This window comes from Pyxicephalus adspersus, chromosome 9 (assembly GCF_032062135.1).
Source record: "Pyxicephalus adspersus chromosome 9, UCB_Pads_2.0, whole genome shotgun sequence".
NCBI lineage: Eukaryota > Metazoa > Chordata > Amphibia > Anura > Pyxicephalidae > Pyxicephalus > Pyxicephalus adspersus.
This window is the reverse complement of record NC_092866.1, coordinates 26975890-26997918: the sequence shown is the minus strand read 5'-3', so window position 1 is coordinate 26997918 and position 22029 is coordinate 26975890. Positions and strand designations below refer to the sequence as shown.

At 39.0% G+C, this 22029-nt stretch overlaps 1 protein-coding gene across 1 annotated transcript in view; it reads right to left on the bottom strand.

The window, feature by feature from the left end:
• Positions 1-21658, bottom strand: part of LOC140338677 (neurexin-1-beta-like) — a 33345-nt gene extending 11687 nt beyond the window's left edge. Inside the window, exons 1-2 of the mRNA XM_072422967.1 lie at positions 21358-21658; positions 1927-2005 (exon numbers count right to left, since the gene is read on the bottom strand). Of these exons, the coding sequence (XP_072279068.1) occupies positions 1927-2005; positions 21358-21516 (238 nt within the window). The 5' untranslated portion in view covers positions 21517-21658. The remainder of the gene's footprint in view (positions 1-1926; positions 2006-21357) is intronic.
• Positions 21659-22029: the final 371 nt, after the last annotated feature.

The window sequence follows — 22029 nt, the reverse complement described above, 5'->3', positions numbered from 1 at the left end:
GAGAAGCTGAAATGAAATTATTTGCTGCCCCAGGGTCGATGAAGGCCTTAAGGGCCAGTGAAGACTTATTGTGGTGAACTGAATGGGTATGGAAGGATGCTGACTAGAGGAGAGAGAATAGTGACCTAGCATGCCTCCTCAGAGCATACTAGGTGCTGCAGTTACCCGGCTTCTGTGGACATAGTTTTTATTAAAAGTCATTTCTAAATGCAGAGGCCTGTGGGTAGGCGCTGGGACCTTTCTTCGGAAGATAGCTGATTCAGGTGAATAGTGAGTGTATGAAGCTGCCAAGGTACCTGGATTTGGGTAGTTTCCTAGGCATCCAGCCTCTGGGTGATTGATTGATTGGGGTCTGCTGAGGCGTAGGAGGTTGTGGACATGGTTAGTACAAAGAGTCACGCTTTAGGAGACGCTGAGTGCTGTGTCTGGGCTAGCTTAATAGCCAGGGATGATTAAGAGGCTATTTCCTGATTGGCAGGCGGGATGGGCGAAGCTGATAAAACTTGGAAGGGCAGAGGTGCCCAGGGTCAGAACTGCCCGCATGCACCTGCGATTTAGCAAGGAAGAAGTAAGTGTGACAAGCCCCTTATAAGTAAATTCCAATTGGTGGCTAGCGACAAAGTAAAAGCAAAATTATTTATTACCTTTTTCAGCTCTTGGTAAAAAAAAAAAAAATGGCGCAAAAGTTCATAACATAATGTTATTTTTTTATACTCAGGACACTTGATGTATGATAAGGGACCACAAAGCAAAGTTTCTTCTAGAAAACAAGATTGTAAACAATAGCCTGTCTTATATTTTTAAAAAGAATTAAGCAAAAACTTAGACAACAGAGTAGGTGTAAATAAAAATTACAACAGAATAGCTGTAAATATAATATACTTAGGTTTTGCAAAAGTGTTTGACACAGTATCCCACATATAGCTAATGTGTACGTTTTAATATATAGGGCTTTAAAAAAAATAATAGGAATATGACTTGGATCTTGAACTGGATTCAGACAGTAGTGATTAATAGGTCTAGGGTTGTGAGTGATGTACCTGAAGGTTGAGTATTGGGATCCTACAATTTTAACCTACTTATAAATGATATGGCATATTAAGAATAAAATTGACCTTAACTCAAAAAAAAAAAAAGTCATCAAGAGGTAGAAGTAATTGTCAAAAGAGACATTCAATAGAAGATTAAATAATGCTATTGTATGTTTAAATCTGATTCTTTATATATAGCAGTTTATCACTCTATAAATGAATTAGATTTCTTTTTTTAAGATTTTTTTTGTATCTGACTGATCTGTTCTAACAGCAACAGATATTCCTTAATACTATATTTGGTAATAGTCTGCCTTTGTGGATTCTCTTTAAAGACTGATATGAGGTAGCACAGTTGCAGATATTTAGCACAGAAACCAATGTCACAACATGATACTAAGGAGTGAAAATTACAAAGCCTCACTACATACAATGAACTTGTTTTTTAAGCTCTTTTGACAGGACAATTTATCTTATTGTGACATTAGTCTGAAATTAAAAAAATTAAAAAGTAGTTTGAAGTTTATGAATGGTATTATCTTATATAATATCTTAGATTTGTATTTATGAATTCTATCTTTGTCCCAGTTCAGTCATTTCTAAACAATATATGCCTTTGCCTTTCAAACAATGTAAATAGCCAAGTATATTAATCTACACATTAAAATTATCTAGTTTTCACACATATGGGTATACCTAATTCCCCCAACATATTTGCAAATAATACACAGTTTGCATTTCTGTACAGATAATCTCCAAAAATATAGGTTCTTTTTTAGTTACTCAAACTACATATGCTTATGTTTAATGCCTTTTTCATCTGAATGCATATTTAGCTTTGCCTATATCATATTCAATCTATTTAATCTGATACATGTTACAGAGGGAGCCTTACCAGTGCTAGGTTCGCATTCTTCCAGATCCTCATCATCACTAGGACACTCAGCTGATGCAACCAAAAGATCATCAGAATTCTGGGGGAAAAAATCCAGGAATTATTATCTTTATCACTATTACAGTTAGCAATCATTGCCAAAGTCGGAAAAGTATGACAACTAAAGGAAGTCATAAAATTTTTAAGTCAATAAAATTATTATTATTAATAATATTAATGATAATAATAATAATAATAATAAGAAGAAGAAGAAGAACAAGAAGAAGAAGAAGAAGAAGAAGAAAAGGAAGAAGAAAAAGAATGTATGAAGGAAAAAAATAGTAAAATACTGTATGCTACATCCCCTGGATCAAGATCTAGAATCACTTGTAATATTGGCAGCAACAGGGGCAACTTCACTGACAAGAACAACAGGGAGAGAGGTAGAGAAATAGGCAGCTGCACTGTGGCAGAAAGCCCACAAAGCCATCTGGTGTCTACTCTGGGGGTGGCTCTTGTAGTCCTTCCAATGGACTGAGTGGTGTATTTTCATATGGTTATTCATATAATTGGTGCCTAGTTCAGAAATGTTTTTGCATTGTTTCAGATGCGAACACAAATACTGCAGATGACTTTAGTTCTGTTAGATAGTGATACTGCAAAGAATGACCAAATGACGGGCTTTGGCCCTCATCAGACCTAAAGTTGCCCTGCCAGTGGACCCCAGCTGTTTCTGTGCAGCTGTCAACGGTAGATAATGAGGAAAGTTGTAGCAATTGGCAACTAAAGTTTGCCTTGACTAGCCACTGTACTTACCCGTCTTCCTAAATCTACAGCTACCTTGGTGCTGCGGAAACTCCTTTTTGTTCCTCCAAGTCAGAATAGTGTAAAAGAACCTGATGCTGCTGCATGGGATGGCAGAAACTGGGGCAAGGGGCAATGTAGGAAGAGCTCCTTAATGTAGGGCAATGTAGGAAGAGCTCCTTAAAGGAACAGAGGCTACTTTAGCCTCAACAGTAATGGTGTCTGCTGCTGTGACTTTGCACTAGCTACCTTTATATTCTGCATTGTTTCTTTACGATTTTTGACCTGACCTGTGCTTGGAATCTGACCTTGTCTGTCTGCTGCCTGCCCTTACCCTCACTAGGCCCGGGACTGCATTCACCTGTTGCCTGTCTGACCTGTGCCTGGAATCTGACCACGTCTTTCTACCGCCTGCCCTGACCTGTGCCTGGACCTTGACCACGTCTGTCTGCCCTGACCCCCACTTGGCCCTGGACTGTATTCGCCTGCCACCTGTCCCCACTATGAGGTCGCTTCAGCCTTCCTCCTCAGGTAGGGTGACGTTGAGGGTTGCGGCATGGTGGCATTCAACAGCAAAGTGCTATTGGCCCATCACCCCTTCCAGGGTGCCCTGGTGAAGACCTCATGCTGCTTAGGGATCCCGCACTATCTTCCTGTGGAGTTCCTTACAAAGTCCATGTACTGTATACCAATATGGCCTATATCCAATCAATACCATAGAGATACAAACAAGATACAGTAAATTATACACCAGAAGGTTAGGTACTTTCATACCTTTTCTCCCCCTTACAGGCAATGCATGGCTTCCTGTTCTGCCAGAAAAAGCGTGACATGACAATATTTTAATGTTTGACATCAGAATGTTTGAGAAGAGGTGGCAGGGTTTGCAGATGGCAGAGAAGCCTAGCAAAGATAATCATTTTGAACAGGTGATTAGAGGGACAGAGGCAATGATTTCCATCCCCACATTTCTGCAAAAATCCTATGTAATATTGGAGGGTAGTTTAAAGAGAATGGGGTCTTATCAATCTAGAAACGTAGGTAAGTGATGGCATATGTAACTACTGTTAAAGTAACATGAAAACTGTAAAGGGTTATGAGGACCAGTAAAAGAAAGTACACTTTAAAAATAAATGTGGTGATTTGAGAAAAATTTTTTAAAATCTTCTGGATCTTGGGAATACCATTACATGAGTTTAAAATAAAATCAAAATGTTAAAAAATAAAAAAAATCTGCAAACATGGGTGAACATAGATCCATTTTACCAAACCTAATCCCTGACATGTCAGTAGTAGTTTCTAGAAATCTAGCCAGTGGTTTCAAAGCTAAATTTAATAGAAGGGGAGAGTGTTCTCTTCCTTAGGGCCAAAGGGACTTTGGGAAAAAATGGGTCTTTCCATAAAGAGGAAACCTGGTGTGGCAACCCAAGCTGAAGCTGTGGGGCAGGCGTATAACTTGTAAAGAGATACTAGGAAATGTTCATCAAAACCCATTGCCTGTAGCACCTCAAAAAAACAAGTGAACTGGACATTATTGTCTTGGACTTCTTGTCATCCAGGGTTACAATGGCCAATTATTCCTGTGGATGCGTATTCCAAAGCAATAACATATTATTGTCTGTAGCCGATCTGCCCCTAAAAAAAAATCTACTTGAGAAGGGCAAATAAGCGGGGCATAACAGGGGACACCCGTTCAGCTAGCAACCTAGAGAGTACCTTTACATTTTTATTAATCAATAAAATGGGCCTATGTGAAACAGGCAGTGTGGATCCCTGTCCTTCTTAGGTATGACATGTAGGTGTGCCTCTTGGCTGGAGGGCAGGGGGGCCAGGCCCTTTCCAAAAGAGTATTGTAGAAATTGTGAAGGGTAGGTAAAAAAAACTTCCAGGAGTATTTTGAAGTAATCCACCAGTAATCATCTAGATCAAAGGCCTTCGTTGAAGCTGTATGCCTAGAGCCAAATAACTTTTAAGGAGAGAATGTAAGTTTGTTTGCACTTATGCAGTTATGGTAACTGAGTTGTGTTTATTGATGATAGGACAAAACCCATTGTCGCTCCTACAATTTAAATTTGCACTTGGAAGATTGCCATTGCAACTTTTTGTGAGCTGATATGTTACTGACTGCAATCTAGACTGCACTTTTCTCAGGTCTTGACTTGCATGCGAACATTGCTGTTTTAAATGTTTCCATTCTGCAGAGAGGTAGGAAAGTATTGGACCTCGCATGTATGCTTTACTCACTTCCCAGAATAAAATACGGTCAGATTTGTGTTCACTATTATTGGCTTAAAAAATCTTAAAAAGGAATGACTAGTTCCATCTTGGCTTTGGAACTACAAAGCATGCAAATGTAAGTTTGAACTTTCGGTGACAGAAGGAAGAACATGCAGCTTTGAAACAGTCATCACCTTATGATTTTTGCAGATTATTCTGTAGAACTGATGCGTAAAACTGTAAAAGTACTTAGAAACCCTGTTTTATAAACTGTGGCAGCAGCACAAGTGGTATTACACAATCCCTAGTATAGTCTCCTACATTATAAACTATTGTAACATTCATACAGTTTGTATAAGCACAGCAGCCTAGCAAGACAAGCAGGCACGTTTCCTCACTGCATTAGGTAAGACTGTAAACCCAGTCCACACCTTTTTTTTATACTGTAAGGTACGGCTTAGCAGGCACTCAAATGGATGCTTGTCGCCACCAACATATGCCTGCCGCCAGCAACAGATGCCCATGCCCTACCTTGGCTCTGACTGGTGCACCAGGGCAGCAAGGTAGGAATTCAAGGAAAGCCCTCTCTAGATGGTCTCTAAACACACACAAACAAAAATAACATTTTTGGGGGAAATTAGGAGAGAAGTGGAAGAAATAATTATTCAGGGCTGTTTATGGTAAACTGAGGTGTTAAACAGAAACAAATTTTATAAGAAAAAAAATTGGGATAGCTTTACCTGACATAATCTGCAAGTCAAAGTTTATTCCTTTGATGTGCAGAAGACACAACAGTAATAATGGTGCTTTATATCTATATTTACAATCTGAATGCAGTTTATAAATACTATTCAGGAACATTTTTTATATAAAAAGCTGCTGTACTCATATATTGGCAAAAGGAAGTAGTAGTGGCAGTGCAGCAGAAAGACTAAGCATAACCTGAGTACATCAAGGAAATGTTTTCATATATTTGTAGTAGGCGTTCACAGCTGGTTAAAGTACAACTTTTTAGCACATCTTTGAAACACATTATATCAGTTTCTTAAATTTTAAAAGTAATTTCTACAGTATATGGGAAAGGCAAAAGAATGATGATTAGTCTATAAAGTATAACTGCACTACCAATAAAATATATATACACATTGTTACATTTGATGAGATATACCACATTAGTGGAAGTCCAGCTGCTTGATCCAATAATATTGAAGGTTCCTTTTCTGTGTGTGACACTTGCATTCATGACTCAAAGCTTAGACTTGGGGTGGCAAAATGCACAATGGCCCAGGCCCCAAACATTCATAGGGAACCCCTAGAACTTCCCCCTACTTTCCAAAGCTTCTCCTGTAACTGAAAATTTCAGCTCAAACATGTGATCTAGAGTAAAACACTCTACAGTAATACCTTTTGCATCTCCCCAAAAGCTGCAAAAAAACATTTAGAGAGGTAAGGAGGAGGACAGAGATGCTGGACCAGAACAGACTGTAATTGGACGCTTTCAGAAGAGGAGAGGATGTGCTATCAACTTGTCCTACACTGATTGAATCCCTCCCAAGTTCAAAGGCACTTTAAAAGTAAATAACAGTGTGTCTTTATCTGTATATTTTGTAAGTTAATGAAAGTGTAATGTAAACCCTTTTATGTAAAGTAAAAATTCTGTTGTTTGTATTTTTTTTTTTAGGTGCAACAGCCTCAGTCTTCCGCTCATTAGCTGGGTAGTCCCTGTACGTGTGTGCGTGCTTGGCATCGAAATGCCCCTTGAGATTCAACCCCTTGAAAGTGCTGTTGTTGTTGTTGCACACTAAACACAGAGCTTTGTTGCCACGTTGGAGGAAGAATAATTCGTAAGTCCATTCAGGGTTGAAGACACGACGTTCAAGGTCAACCCTCAGGAGACTGGTAGCTGTGCGTTGCTTTTGCTCTTTAGGCATGGTAATTGGGGTTTCTGTGCGGGAACTGGATGTTATTGTGGGAACTCGCAATAACGCATCAATTCAATTAGGATCCAATAATAAATAACTAGGGGGGCATTAGGCCGGACTGGAATACTAGCTAGCCTGTATCTGGCCTAAAGGCCAGAGTTTGCCTACCTCTGGGCTAGGCAATTGAGAATGAATGGGAACGCAGAGCCTCCCAGGATAGCTACGTCACGCATCCTGGGAGGCTTTTGGGTCCTCCTTTTGCTCGGGCATGCGCAGAAGGAGCCTTTTCGCACAAAGAGAAAAAAAAAGTTTTTTCCCATCCTACATTACCCGGTCTCACAGCTGAGTCGGGTGACGTAGGATGAAGAGCCTGGAAGGAGAGACGAAGATGGCAGCGCCGGTTCCAGGACGGATGCAGGGACGACGCGGGACCTGATGCAAAACACCCCCGGATGGATCAGGCTGCCCTGCGGGATTAAAGGTAAGTGTATTTTTTTGGCCAGTTTTTAGTTTAGTTCCCCTTTAAATATTGGTGTTTGAAAATTCCCATTCATTCCAATAGGCCAGTCTACACCAGGGTGTTTTCTTGTTTGGAAAGTGTTAAAATGTCCCAAAACACCTAAAAACACCTCCCAAACACCAAACTAACTCAGAAATTATTATGAATGTTCCATCACATGAATGGGGCATTTTGAGCATTTTAGGGCATTCAGGAGGCTATATCCCCTATTCAAACTCTTCTCTGACACATATCTTGGCTTAAAACATCTTCATGTCAGTGTATATATACCTATAACTATAACTGATTATGCTAATTCAAACACTTATATTAATATTAATAACACTAATAACAATAAAATTAGATCTCACTATGTTCTATGACAAATTAAGTGTGACTTGAAATTGGGTTTTATTCATTTCTAGACTCTAAAACTCAGCCTGGAAAGACTTTCACCGTTTAGGATATATACATCAAAGCATTATCTAGCAGTAATACCTCCACTTAGCTTAAGAAGAAGGCAGAAATAAATACAATTCTCAGAGGCTTTTTCTAACCTTGGAAATTACTGCACCATTACCATGGCAACCCCTAGAAAGCACTGTCAGCATTTTGTATTGTGATAAAGATATATCCTAATGGAATGTTGAGGGCAGATTCAGTATATTAAAAAAGTATTATAGGACTAAATAAATAACAGATATATAAACAAAAAAACAATTAGGAAACACATGAATCAGTTTGACAACCACATGGAAAAAAGTGTTTGCCTTAAAAATATTGGTTTTGCATAAAGGAATAGCATTGAATAGCAGTATAATTGAACATTCAGGTCAGTATTAATACTATTTAAATTTTAATCTTAAAGTTAACATAGTCTTGTTTATACTTTTAATGCAGAATACTGGTGTGCGGTGGTCCCACAGCTGTGGTAATAGGGATCCAAGACTTCACTATTTGTGGAAACAGGATGTAATCTCTAATGAGCACTAGTGTCTCTACCAGGAGTTCAGAGTAGAATTGTTTTTACACTGGAGTATTCAGACTATGGCTATTGGAGTGATATTTGTACCTGTTTTATATGTTTATACCCTTATGTTCCCTACCCTTTAGTCATTGGATGCTACCACCCCTGGGTATTCTGTTGGGCTATACAAGGTTTTGGTAGGACACCAGATCATATCCCTTTTTAACTGTATGCAAAACAAATATGTGTTGTCCAGTGCCATATAGAATAGATGGAAGTAACATCCTTCTTTACAAATAGAGATCTAACAGGACCTTGGACACCAAAGCCTGGGCTACAATGTCATTTAGCCCAGTAAATTTGGTACAGCTCTGCTAACTTCAGCTATCCACTATGTTCTAACAATCCTTTTACATGTTTGGGTATTCTTTGAAGAATACCTTTAACACTCACTAAACAAAGGGAATTATCCCATGCAGTGTGATAATTCACTTCGCTAAGTGAACAGCCTTGACACTTTTAGTAAATCATCCCCATTGTTAGCCTATTTCCTTATCTGGGGAGTCCTGTTCTTATGTCTGGAAATTATTCAGAGGAGAGTTTCTAGCTACCAACTCTATTAACATCACACAAACATTTTCTCTCATTAAACCGGACCCCATTTCTTCTTGAGAATCCCCAATCCCCCCTATTTTTACCTACTCCCACTCCACCGTCCCCAGCTTGTAATAAACATTATGTCGAATTAGGACAAAATAGAGCCAAAGGAAAACTCCAGTCCATTCCTTAGACTGACACAGGAAACTGCAAAATGACCTGCTCTTTCTAATTGCATATTCAAAGAAAGTATCCAAAAATATAAACTGACAAAGGTAATACACTTTCTCCAGGCTCACACCTAAAGCTGCGTACACACGGCAAATTTTTCTCGCCCGATAATCGGTATCAGCCAATTATCGGGCGAAAATCTGCCGTGTGTACAGTCGGTCGTCGTCCATCGTCCGACGACCGTCCTGGCGGATCCATGGACGATGGACGACGACCGATCCTAATGAAAGGGAAGGGGAGAGCGCGCAGCAGGGTGCCGCTCCGTCGCTCTCCCCCTCCCCTCTCCATAGAGCATGAACGGTGCTGTATGTACAGCATCGTTCATGCATCGTGCAGTCTTTTCTCGTTGGAAAGGATCGTGAAAGATCCTTTCCAACGAGAAAAATTGCAGGTGTGTACGCAGCTTAAAGTTTCCCCTAGACAAAACATTTCATGCAAGCCCATACATATTACACAGCATTTTACTTAATGTTCCTCCTACATCACTGTTGGAAGACAGAACACATGGATAGTGACAGGTGGAGGGAGCCTGTATATAATTCTACAGCAAGAAGCAGTTATTGCTGGGGATTGGGGAGTTAGGTCCCTATTCCACCCCCAGACCTGGGTATTATTGCTCCTCCAAGTGGGTCTGCATACGGATTATGGCCCCTACCACCTGTAAATCTCCATCCATTCCACCAATCGTGCACATCCCAGTGTAAACCTAAAACAGATAATAAAAAATGTCACAAAGGAGGGGGATGTCTGCATACAAATTGGGATTGTCTGTACTGATTGGGGGTTTGTCATTGGGGGGGGGGGAGTCACTGAGGAGATGATTGTCACTAATAAGGAGACTTGCAAAAAATAAGGTGGTCTGCAAATAAAGGGGTTTGTTTGAATTTGTGGGTGTAATGCACTTAAAGGGGGGAGAGGAGTCTTGCACTGAAGAGTTTTATAACTTCGGGGTTTGGCACTAAATTATTTCTGGGTTCTAGAAATTCTAGTTCTGAACATCATTGATCTATGTTCTAGATAGTAATCATAGCAGCCAAATGCACCAAAATGGCATTTTTAGGCCACCAAATGTATGTGGACCAGTGTTTCCCAACCAGGGTTTCATGGAACCCTAGGGTTCCGCCAAATGTTGCTAGGGGTTCCTTGAGTCCTTGAGTTCAGTTTAACAAATATCAAAGACTTTTTGGTAATCAATAAGGGTGACATTCTTACCAATAGCCAACAATCTAGGGCGGCCAACTTTCAGGGGTTCCCCTGTGTTAAAACACTCAAGAAACACTGCTGTGGATCATTGAGCTATTTTAAAAAAGGGGGAAGGGTATAGAGCTTAGAAGGCAGAATGGAGAAGTAGGAAATTTTTCATTTCACAGGTTTATGATTTATCCTGCTTGTTTATAATCATCAAGAAGGGTACCATGAGTTGAATACCTCAGCAGCACCTCCCCCCCCCCATTGGCTTTTTGGTAACTCAAGTTGAGCCAAACATGAGTCACCTAAGAAAACTGTATTAGCTAAATAAAATAGCTAATAAAACACCTTAGCCTGGGAGCTACATACCTATCTAGGGCCTTCGTAGTCAAACCATGGGACACCCTGTCTAAGGAGCCAATTCCACCTGTTCCCTACCACCTTACACACTAATGTCCCTGCGCTTTTTTTGGTTTGTGGGTATAGGTGCTTCTGGTGGTGAAACACCAGAGGTAAGAATGGGCCTTCTGACTGGATTGAAGCTTTGCCATCCCATATGCAGGGACACCTTTTAACTATCAAAAGAGAGGGCTAATCCTTTACTTTTTGGTATAGTTACACATGTCCAATGCAAAGTTTATTTCTTCTTCCAGCCTTTCTCGTGTGATGATCTTAGTAGTTCAATGGATCCCTACCAACGACCTAAGCTTACAGTGCTGCTGGATTAGAAGAAAATGTGTTCTTATTTTCTAGAGCCTTACCTATCTTCAGTTTGTTTCTTGTTTGTTGTGAATGAGGTGCCAATCTACCTGAAAACAAACTCATTAGTAAAGTCCCTACATGTGAAATTCAATGATATTTATATATCAATGATATCTTATATGAAAGAGAGCTGTCATTAGCTATGTTAATAAATATGTGCAGATTAGACAATATGTATAATTAGTGTGCTTTACCCCTTAGGAGTAACTGTAAATTCGGAATATGTGTACTGTATTTTAAGAAAAATGGTAAGTTGCGACAAGACCTTCATCAGTGACAATATCCCTACTGGCTGCCTAGAGTCACAGGAGGAGGAGAAAGTTGAACAGAAAGGGCTGCTGATCTCCCCATGTCAACCCCAGGTAGAAGTGCCCAGTGGCCCTGGCTGAGATAGGGAAGCATCCTCTTTTATTATTATTAATATTATTAATAAACAGGATTTATATAGCGCCTACATATTACGCAGCGCTGTACATTAAATAGAGATTGCAAATGACAGACTAATACAGACAGTGATATAGGAGGAGAGGACCCTGCCCCGAAGAGCTTACAATCTATTCTCTTTGTCATAAGTTTCCATTCCTGGGATGCAAGATAAGGTGGGGGGTGTGAGTCCAGATGAAGAGGGGCTGTAGGGAAATGCACATTCCATTCATTGAAAACCCGAGCAATTGCTTCCCTAGGATAGGGGAAACAGTCAAAGGACTCAGTTGTGCTGCCTGACCCACAATTAAAGTGGAAGTATAGTTTCAAAATAAAAAATTGGGAGCATACCAGTTGTTTTGCAGAACTGACAGGCGATGTCCTTTCTGCAATAAAACACACATATAGTATATGTCGGTTCACAGTCTTTTCTGTAAAGTACACAGCCATTGTGGCATAGCTATCCTGGCATAACGTTTGATACTGGGTATGAATGAACTACCGTGAGCGTGCAGATGGCCAAAGATTTAGCCAAAGATAGAAAAGAAGGAGGCACCCACAGAGGAACAAGGTTAAGTGAGTGTGCTTAAAAAATTGCAAACAGGCAGGTAAGTTTACTTTATTGCAGAAGGGACATTGCCGGGGTGCTGCTCACTCACCTTCCCCTCTCTATTAAACAGAACAGCATTGTGTGTACAGCATTTGAACATTCATCTGTCACAGTGACAATCTTTGGATGTCCATCAGAGTCCCATTTTCTTTTTGCTGTGCTTAAAAAATGTAATTTTCATATGTTGCATTATAACTACTGATTTCTACTTGGTAGCCATTCTTTTGCACGCACCCTACAAAGCCAAATTAACAGAACTAGCTCCAGCAGAGTAGAGGGAGAGGAAGCCAATTTGTATAACTCTGAGTTAAACCAGCTGCTCGTACAAAGCCTTTGGTGCTGGAAGCAGGGATGTATCTGCTACCTGTCGAAACTCTAACACCCACTGCACCCGTTTCAAGGAAGAGACTCTAAGAAAGTTGCAAAGTATTTTCAGGCTTCAGAGTCCAGGCCTAGGCACAGATAGCACCCACAAGAATTTATTGCTATTGAGTTTACATTCCAGATTGGATACTTTCAATCAACTATCAACAACATATAGAAGTTCTTATCACAAAAAGGGTTCAGGACAGCCAGGGAAGTGGGGAGATATGTGACAGATATTTGTCAATCTGCAAATGACTATCCAAAGCCAATGAGTACCCCCTGACTTTCTTTTAAAATAAACCAGAATTGAATCTTCTACTGTTGGATTAAACTAATTGGTTTAGGCAAGCTGCTGAGTCTTGACAGAGCAAATATTTACAAAATTAAGACCACACACTGATATCACTAATATCTGTAATAATTCAAATTACCAAACTGATGGTGTTGGGCTAGCCAGCAATCGCAGAGCCAAGTACCAATCTAACTAAATTTTTTATTCCTTCCTTCTTTACCACCCCCACCCTCTCCACACACACATGCACACTTAATATAAATAAAATATTAATTTAAAATATTAAACCGAAGAGCTAAAAATTTAATGTTTTAGAAGGATCTATCCAAAGCCTTCTATCTCTGCTTTGAGGATTTATTTTTTTGTTAGGAAGATCTCTCCAAAAACCTTCTGTGTAGTCAATTTCTCTGAGAGTTTCCTATGGTATCTGGCACCAAGGACTTAGTAGCAGATTATTTAAAGTGTGTGTCAGGCCAAAACCTTAATTCATTCATTATTTAATTAGTAATTAACCCTAATTATTTCTATCAGGAGCCTCATTTAAAAGATTTATCCTTGATTATTGTCCTACTGACAGTTTTACCAGACAGGGAGAGAGAAAAATCTGCAACAGGGATACAAAAAATGTAAAATTGTTATCATACTTACCAGTAATTTCCTTTCCTGGCATCCCTTCCTGAAAGTGCACGGTTGGGTCTACTCCGCCCCTTTTTGACCCCCAGGACCAATAACAATGACCTTAAAAAAGCTTCCTCTTTATAGCTCCCTAGTTCAGTCACAAGTATGCAACAAGAAAATTTAGAAGAATGGGGGGGAGGGGGGGGGGTATAATAAATATAAGTATATATAAGTATAATAAAAAAATTTATTTTCCTGGTTTTCAGTCAAGGCCTTATGAAGAACCAAAATGAGAAGCTGAGCTTGAAGCTTTGTCCAGTTTCTAATGCTGAATGAAGGTATTATGAGATTTCCAACTAGCTGTTTTACAGAAAGTTTTTAAATTACCGCATTCTGGATTACTGCTTGAGGGCAGTTGAATCTCGAACAAACTGCGGAAGCTAGGTGTTGGTTAGTGATGTCATTAGATCAATTACCAGATTTCCCTATATAAAGGATTTTTGGCCGCAGGTAACAAGGGTTTTAGGGCCTACTCATTGGGATATAGAAAAGACCTTCTGAGGTGATCCGCCAGCCAATTTTCTTCTAAGTAAGCTGCTGAAAGGTCCTGGAGATGTTTTTCTGCTTATGCAATAATTACCGCTTGTTTGCTAGAATTTTGGCAAAATCCCTGCAAGGCTGCTATTAGTTCCAACATGATGGAAGGTGTTGATACTGCAGGGAACCCGTGACCTTGTGCTTGAAGACCCAGACAGTGGGCTTCCCAGCCCTTGAGACTGGCATCTGTTGTAAGAATGGTCCAAGGGTTCTGAGAAATTTCCACACTTTTGGCCAGATTTCACTTTAAAGCCCACTATTTCACATCTTTACAGACAGGAAGTAGTAGGAGAATATTCTGTTTCATGGAGACTCTGTCCTATTGGTCGAGGAATCAAAATTGGAGCATGTGTCACCAGGCCCAAGGTACCGCTGGAATTGAGAATGACATGAGCTCCAGAAATGTTATGCATCTCTGAACTATTCTGGACTTGGAAAGAAAAAACAGAACTCTTTTTGCTATTCTGCTTTGCTGAAGATATATCCTTCCTTTCCTGGTATCGAAGGTCACTCCAAGATACACCATCACCTGGGTTTAGTTGCTCTTCTAGAGAGTCGCTTTCCAGACAAACCTCAAAAGGACTTTCAGTACTAAGGCCTTGTGAGATTCCAACAGACTCTTGGATTTGGCTATGACCAGAATATTGTTGAGAAACAAGCTGATGCCTTTGTAAAGGTTCTTGGAGCAGTGGTGAGACAGAAGGGTTGGTTACGTAAATTGCAAATGGTGCTAGGGATAGTGAAGTGCAGATATTCCTTAAAGCTGGGAGCTAACAGAAAGTGGAGGTATGCGTCTTTCACATGTATTGATATTGGCCAATCTCCAGGATGGACTACTGACCTTATTGTTTGCAGGGACCTCAAGCGAAAGTAATTGAGGTGAAAGTCCTTTAGGTCTAGAACTGGGGAAAAATTTCCGGAAGCTGACTGCATTAGAAATAGCCTGGAAAAAAAACATCTTCCTTGTTCTTCCAAGGGAAATGATTTTATGGCTTGCAAATCCAGCATTTGCTAAAGATAGGTTAACAGGATCTCTTGTTTTGATTCTTCTATTGGTAACTTGGTTTGAAGAAAATGGGATTTCAAAGGTTGAGAGGAGAATTTTATTTGGTAAGCTGTGGAAACTACAGAGACCATCCAGGCATCCAGAATGTTGTCTTCCTAGATTTTGGAAAAATTGGAAAGCCTGGCTTCCACTCCTTAATCCTGAGCAGAACCACCTTCAGAAGGATTTCCCAGTGGACTTGACAGCTTGGGTGAGAATTATAGATTGAGAATTATGCCATCGGGATTGAAAGGTATTACGGGATCTAGGCCCTCCGGAATCTTGGACCGAATCACGGAACGAGCAGCATGGTCTAAGTACTTGCTGCTTCCTTCCTCGCTGAGAAATCAGACCCGACTTACTGCCGGTAACTCTCTGTATCCCCTCTTCCAAAGGTTAACGAAGAGTTTACTTTCAAACAGTACCGAGCACAATGCCTGCTTTGAAGATGAATCCACAGCCCAAAGACGAAGCTATAACACCCTTCTAGAGGTGATCGAAAACCCCATGATCTTTGCTGATAATTTTAACAGATTAATGGAGTCTTCAGCCAAAAACTCCTGACCATCCTAACTCTTGCTTTTTGCTCAAAGAGTTGTTTTTCTTCCTGCATTGGAGGAAAGGTAAGTGCTTCTCCTTTTAGGAGAAGGAGGGGATATTTCCTCCCATTGTATGGCTTCTCTAATAGACCTATTAAAGGTAGATACCAGGGAGAAATCAAAATAAAATGTATTCTCCTCTTCATTATTGGAATCGAAAAAAACTGTGAGAAGGACCAGGCTGTTGGAAAACATTTTCATGGCCTGAAGGAACATGTGCTTTCCCTAGATTTGTAAACTTCTTAATTCCTTCTGCAATAGCTTCATCAATATAGCTCTTGACATCTCTGGATTCTACTTCCATGTTGCGGGAACATATTATGCGCACACTAATTTCGATGGTAGGGTTCAATTTGCATAAGCCCAACAAATGTAGCTAGTTGGATGACCAGCCGCATATCCACTAAAAGGAGATGGAGACCTGTTGAAATCCACAGGGTCTTGTGGTTCTTTTTGTCCTATGACCTCTTTTAGAGGGTAAACGATCAGGAATGAGTCCTGGTATGCTTTCTTTCAAGGCTTTTATCCCTATATTAGAAAAGCACCCATTAGTACTCTTTTGCAAAAATATAGCGGCAATACTAACCCTACTAATAAAACCCCTATCTTTGCCGCATAGATTAAAATACTTGTGTGGGTGAGCTGTGAACTGGTGAAAAAAGGACAGTCCAAGTTAAATTAAAAAAGGTACTGAAAAAAAGTCACTAAAATAAAATTATCAAAAATGTCTAATATTCAACAAATAGCAAAAAACAATAAAAATGATGATAAAAAGCAGAAAAAATAAAGGTTGTATAACCCTACCTGACATCTTTTAAAATCAAGAAAAAGGTCATCAGAAGTCAAAAACAATTAGGAGCATTTAAATCTGCTGCACAGGAGGTATGCTGTTGCTGGCTGCCTTGCAACCTATAAATAATGCTGATGACTGAAAATGACATTGCTGGTTCCGCCCTAGTACTGGCAAAGGGCAGAAAAGATAAAAACATGACTACCATACATGCTCCTGGAAGCCACACAGGTGTGATGAAGATCTGGAAGGCCGCCGGCCTACCCTCAGCCACCAATGATACTATGGATTGTTTAAAACCAAATACAGCTGTCTACTGCTCCACATCTTCAGTGATTTACCACCAGCACAGGGATTTTCCCCTGGTGAGCCTGAACCAAGGAGGGATAGTAGGGGCACAATGACCTCTGGAGAGGACCAAAGAAGAACTGGGGAGTCATAGAGAGGAAGCCTTTTTATGGTCAGGGTCATTGGTCCTGGGGATCAAAATGGGCGGAGTTAACCCAGCAGTGCGCTGGCAGGAGGAGGGTCAGAAAATAAAAAAATTGACAAAGCTTTTAGAATTTACCTACTATACCGAAGACAAGCATTATTTCTGTTTATTTTGTAGCTTTCCCTTGACTTCCTGTCCAGTAGAATGTTGTGAAGAAGATAGGAATCTCTCCATTGGAGCCTGGGACAGCAGAAAAAAACTGGACAGTGGTACAAAACTTTTCACACTAGGTAACAAAAAAAAACACATGCTCCTAGCCATCCACATAATCTGGACTTAAATGTATTTAATCAATTGTGGAATAGCAGTGAACCCCTTACAATATGACACAAAGCAAGTACCAAAAGTATACTGGGAAACCAAAAAGGGGCTAACCCCTATTAGGAACTGAAAAAGTTCCAAGAGGGGCATAAAGCGAGATTTGATACTGGGTATGAATGAGCCTTGTACTCACTGTTGAGGCAAATTTGCTTTAAACCATCCTCCAGCTAACCAGTATATCTCTATAACGAACTTCATAGATATTCCAAGTAAGGTAATTTCTCACATTGAACCTATAAATACTGTTTACTTTAATATAAGTAAGTTCAGAATTCTCTATCCCCTCTTACTGGGGTGTACCTTTTTATTGAACATAATTAAACTTATGATCTCTAAATCATGTTTATGTACTTTTAATATACTGATTCTATGGGGAAGGCTTGTTAGCTTAAAAAGGGATGGCTTGTTTATTATCCTCCTAAATACCCTAATAGGTATATTATTAATGCTTGCAGATGTGTCTCCCTTGGCCCAAAGTCATGTGAGCTACCATTATTTTGTTAAATTCTTTATCTTATCTCTTTTATCTTGTGGTTGCTTTATATTATATGTTAGTAAGGACATCTTATTCATGTCACATTATGGGTGTATATATCCGTGCATGTGTATATGTATGTGTATGTATGTTTATATATTATATATGTGTGTATAGTTTTTAATTTTTTTGTCATATCCCCCCCTTTTTAGATTTACACCACCTGACCTCTACATTATTTAAACTACCATTGCAGTACTCATGAGGAAGCAGACCAGTTCTGCAAAACGTGTCGAGTTACTGAGTCACCCACACCTACCCATTTGTATCCCGAGAGTAATATGCTATAACTATGGTGGTAGTAGCAGTTTGTCTAGTGGCCCTTGAGGCCCCATTGCTTATTTGATTTTAATATTATATTGATTGTGTAGTTAATACATTTTTAAATGAATAGTTAAGAAAGAAAATTTGTATTTTTATAAAGTATTTGTCTGCTGTAAGTTCCTAAAAAATCCTGCTTTGAACTTGGATCTTTTTCAGTTCCTAATAGGGGTCAGCTTCCTTGGTTTCCCAATAATCAATGGTGGCACAAAGTGACTATGACAAGTGGCCCAATAAAGAAATATTTAGTCAAATGATTTGGCCAATTTGACCGTGCTTTTTAATAACAAAAATAATATGTGAAAGATTAAAAATAAGTAAAACACCAAAATAATCAGCACTTTTATGTCAATACATACTTTGATAAATAGTAGTGGCTGTAGCACATGTGGCATATTCTTTACCCTTCACTGTAGTGGGCACAACTTTCCCCCAGTAAGCAGACCAGCCTTTAAGGCTATACAAGTTGTTCTGCTGTTGGAGCTGGATAGACAAGTGGACACCCCCCTCCCACATACAGACACACATCTGCTGCCAATGGGAGTGGCCCTCCAGCACCAAATATAGCCCTGACTGTATGGTTGCCCCTCTACTACTGCTACTCAGTGGTTGGGCAGGGCATTATGGAATATCATGCCTAACAAATTTGGACTGAATATGAGCAAGAATTAAATTCTTGTAGAGCCAAACTGAATGAAGATAATTTAGGTCGATTTTGTGCTCAACCTAAATCCAAACAGCAATTAATACATTTTAACTAGGGCTCTTTAAAACATGCTTTAAACATTGTATGGGTATAACAATGTCCAAATTATTTGATCTACAACAAATGCACTATTATCCACCTCACTCTTTTTTGCTACTTTTCTTGCCTCATCGTTTTCCATATTTAATTTAATGCAAATAAAAGATGTATTTTTTAAAAAAGAAATCTAAACATTATGTTATGATATATGATTGCTGATGTCTGAATTTTGGAATATGCAAATGAATAAACAAACAAACATTTTTGTTACACCAGCAAAGGAAACAGTGTATGGCATTTTTACAAGGCAAAAAGAAAAATATATGAAAAAAACAAAGAATAGATTTGGTAATATTGTAACATACACAATCACATTATCACTGAAGAAAGCAAAAAAGGTGAAGCTATTCTTTTATTTTATGATCATTATGTTTTCATTATTTTAAATCCTGTCATGCTCTCTCTGGTTAGATATATGTTTATATGTACCATTTTGTTTGTTTATTAAATCTGTAAATTACATGAAAAAGAATCCTCAGAGCTATGAAATGCATTGAGTTTAAATATTGAAAATTGAATTGCTGATGGTGTTGACCGTGTAATCCCCACATCAACTACTGTTACTCATTGGAACCACTGCTACATATCTATATATTTATGCAATATTGTGGGGCCCTTTCAATGTAAATGTCAATACCTTCTAATTGTAAATTTTACCCAGCATTGTTACTCTCATTTATGTTGATGACTCAATGTAGGCATCACTATAGTATGATCATTACAAACTCTTTTCCTTTTATCTGAATTAAATCTAAGAGTTGTGGAACAATGTCAATTCTGGAGATATTTGTACATATTATTGTGCCATAATGCAGAGTCCCAAAGATGAAAATCAAACAAAGCATATCACAATAAGCACACCAACTGTCAAGCATGATTTCGGGGGGGGGGGGGCAGGAATATGTACTTATTTTGCAAACACAGGGCACATTGCAGTCAATGAGTCAACCATTATCTCTTCTGTATACCAAAGTAGGAACAGGACATTATCTGCAAGAAACAATGTATTAGAATAGCCTAGACCTCCAATTGCTGTGGCAGGATCTTATGAGAGCTGTGAATAAAATCATTACCACCAGCCTCAATGAACTTGTAAAGAAGATTGCCCATCATGGTTGGTTCAGTGGCTAACATTCTTGTCTTTGCAACACTAGGTCCGATGTACAAATTTCAGCCAAGACACTATCTACAAAGAGTTTGTATGTTCTCCCCATGTTTGTGTGTGTTTCCTCAGCCACATGCCAAAATTATACAGTTAGGTTAATTGAGTTACCCTCAAAATTGGCTTTAGACAGTATCATGCCATATGACTATGGTAAGGACATTGGATTGTGTGCCCTCATGAAGGTCAGCTAGTGATATGACTATGTACTATGTAAAGTGCTGTGTTATATGTTGACCCTATAAAATTACAAGCAAATAAATAAAGACTGGGCCAAAATTCCTCCACAATGATATTGGAGACTGATAGGGCCTGATTTATTAATGCTGTACAAGGCTGGAGAAGATACACTTTCATCAGTATACCTGGGTGATCCAGCAAACTTGAAATAGATTACCCAAGTTCACTGATGAAAGTGTATCCACTGCAGGCTTGGGGACATTTAATAAATCAGACTCATAATGTCATACAAAAATTGGTTACTTTGAGTTATTGCTTCTGAAGATGGTTGTACAAGCTATTGATTACTGTTGGGTGTACTTAGTTTTTCACACATGAGTTTTCCATTTTATATTATTTTGTTGAAAGCAACACTAAGGGGTCTATCTATAAACCAGCAAACCTGGCATTCACTAAAACATTCCCTGGTGGAGAATTGGCTGCTGGCATTGAAACACATGACCTGAAATATTCTTCACAAAGAAATGTTTCAGTGCATGTTAGATTTACTGCCCCTAATGTCCAATCCAGAGGATACACGTGAGGTATATTGCTATATCTTTGCTGCTTTGGTATATGTATTTTTATGAAAAGAAACAGTACCTACTCAGTAACTCATTGTTAGGATTTTAACAAACACTTTTACAGATTCCTACCCTTTTTCTGATGTGAATAAAAAGGGTGGGAATACTTTCATGTATTTTCAAAACTGATTTCTGAAAAGAAAGAAAGTTGCAGTGTGTGCATCTCTTTAGAAGTAAATATCCCTTAGGGAGTAACTCAACAAAAATTAAATTCCCATTGCAATTAAATACCTAAGGGGATTTATTATCAATCCAAACATGCAGTAAATTTATTGGAATATACTCAACACCAACAGTATACAGAACACCTTAACAGTTTTGGAAAATTACAGAAACCAGACTAAAATGAAAAGTTAAAATGTAAGTATATTAAATGGAGCACATTTACATGCTATATTATTTTGTTTCTTTTTTGTTGTTTTATTTGTTGGCCAGTATTTGTGAAAAGAGTTTTAATTTATATGCAATAGTAATATTGTACTTACTTGTGTAATGCTGTCTCTCATAGTTGGGGACCTCCCTTTCCTAGTGGTGGTGGTTGCCATGGTTGTAGTTGTTTCCATGATAGTGGTAGACATGTCAGCCAAAAGTGTAGTGGCTGTAGTCTCAGTAGTCATGACTGATGGAACCTCACCAACAAGCATGAGATTGCCCTCTGTCCTGATATTAGGGTCACTCTCTGCAGCTAGGGATAGCACCTTTAACCCATTGTAATACAATCCTGAGATCTGACCCTGGAACGGGCGCCCTTGGTCCTTTCCACCAACTTTGATGGCTGCCTGGCTGTTGAATATAGTAAGCTGCCGACCTAGAAGATAATAAGAGTGGTAAATCATTAATAGTTTAGATCCCAGAACATATAAAACTACAATACTATATGATAACATAAGGGGTATTTCTACCAACATACCAAAATGTTACATGCAGCATATCTATTTACATCCATGTAAATGGTTTTATTAAAGACAATATAAGGATTTACTGTGAATCCACCTTAAAGGCTTAACACTTGGTAACCATTCTATAGTTGCCAAATAGTCTATATCTTCAAAGATTGCCTGTGGAAATATATCAAACATTTCTGTCACGTCAAACTATACTACTACTAAATATATGCTTTTCTGTAAGTCAGTTTCTATAAACTTACAATTGGTGGA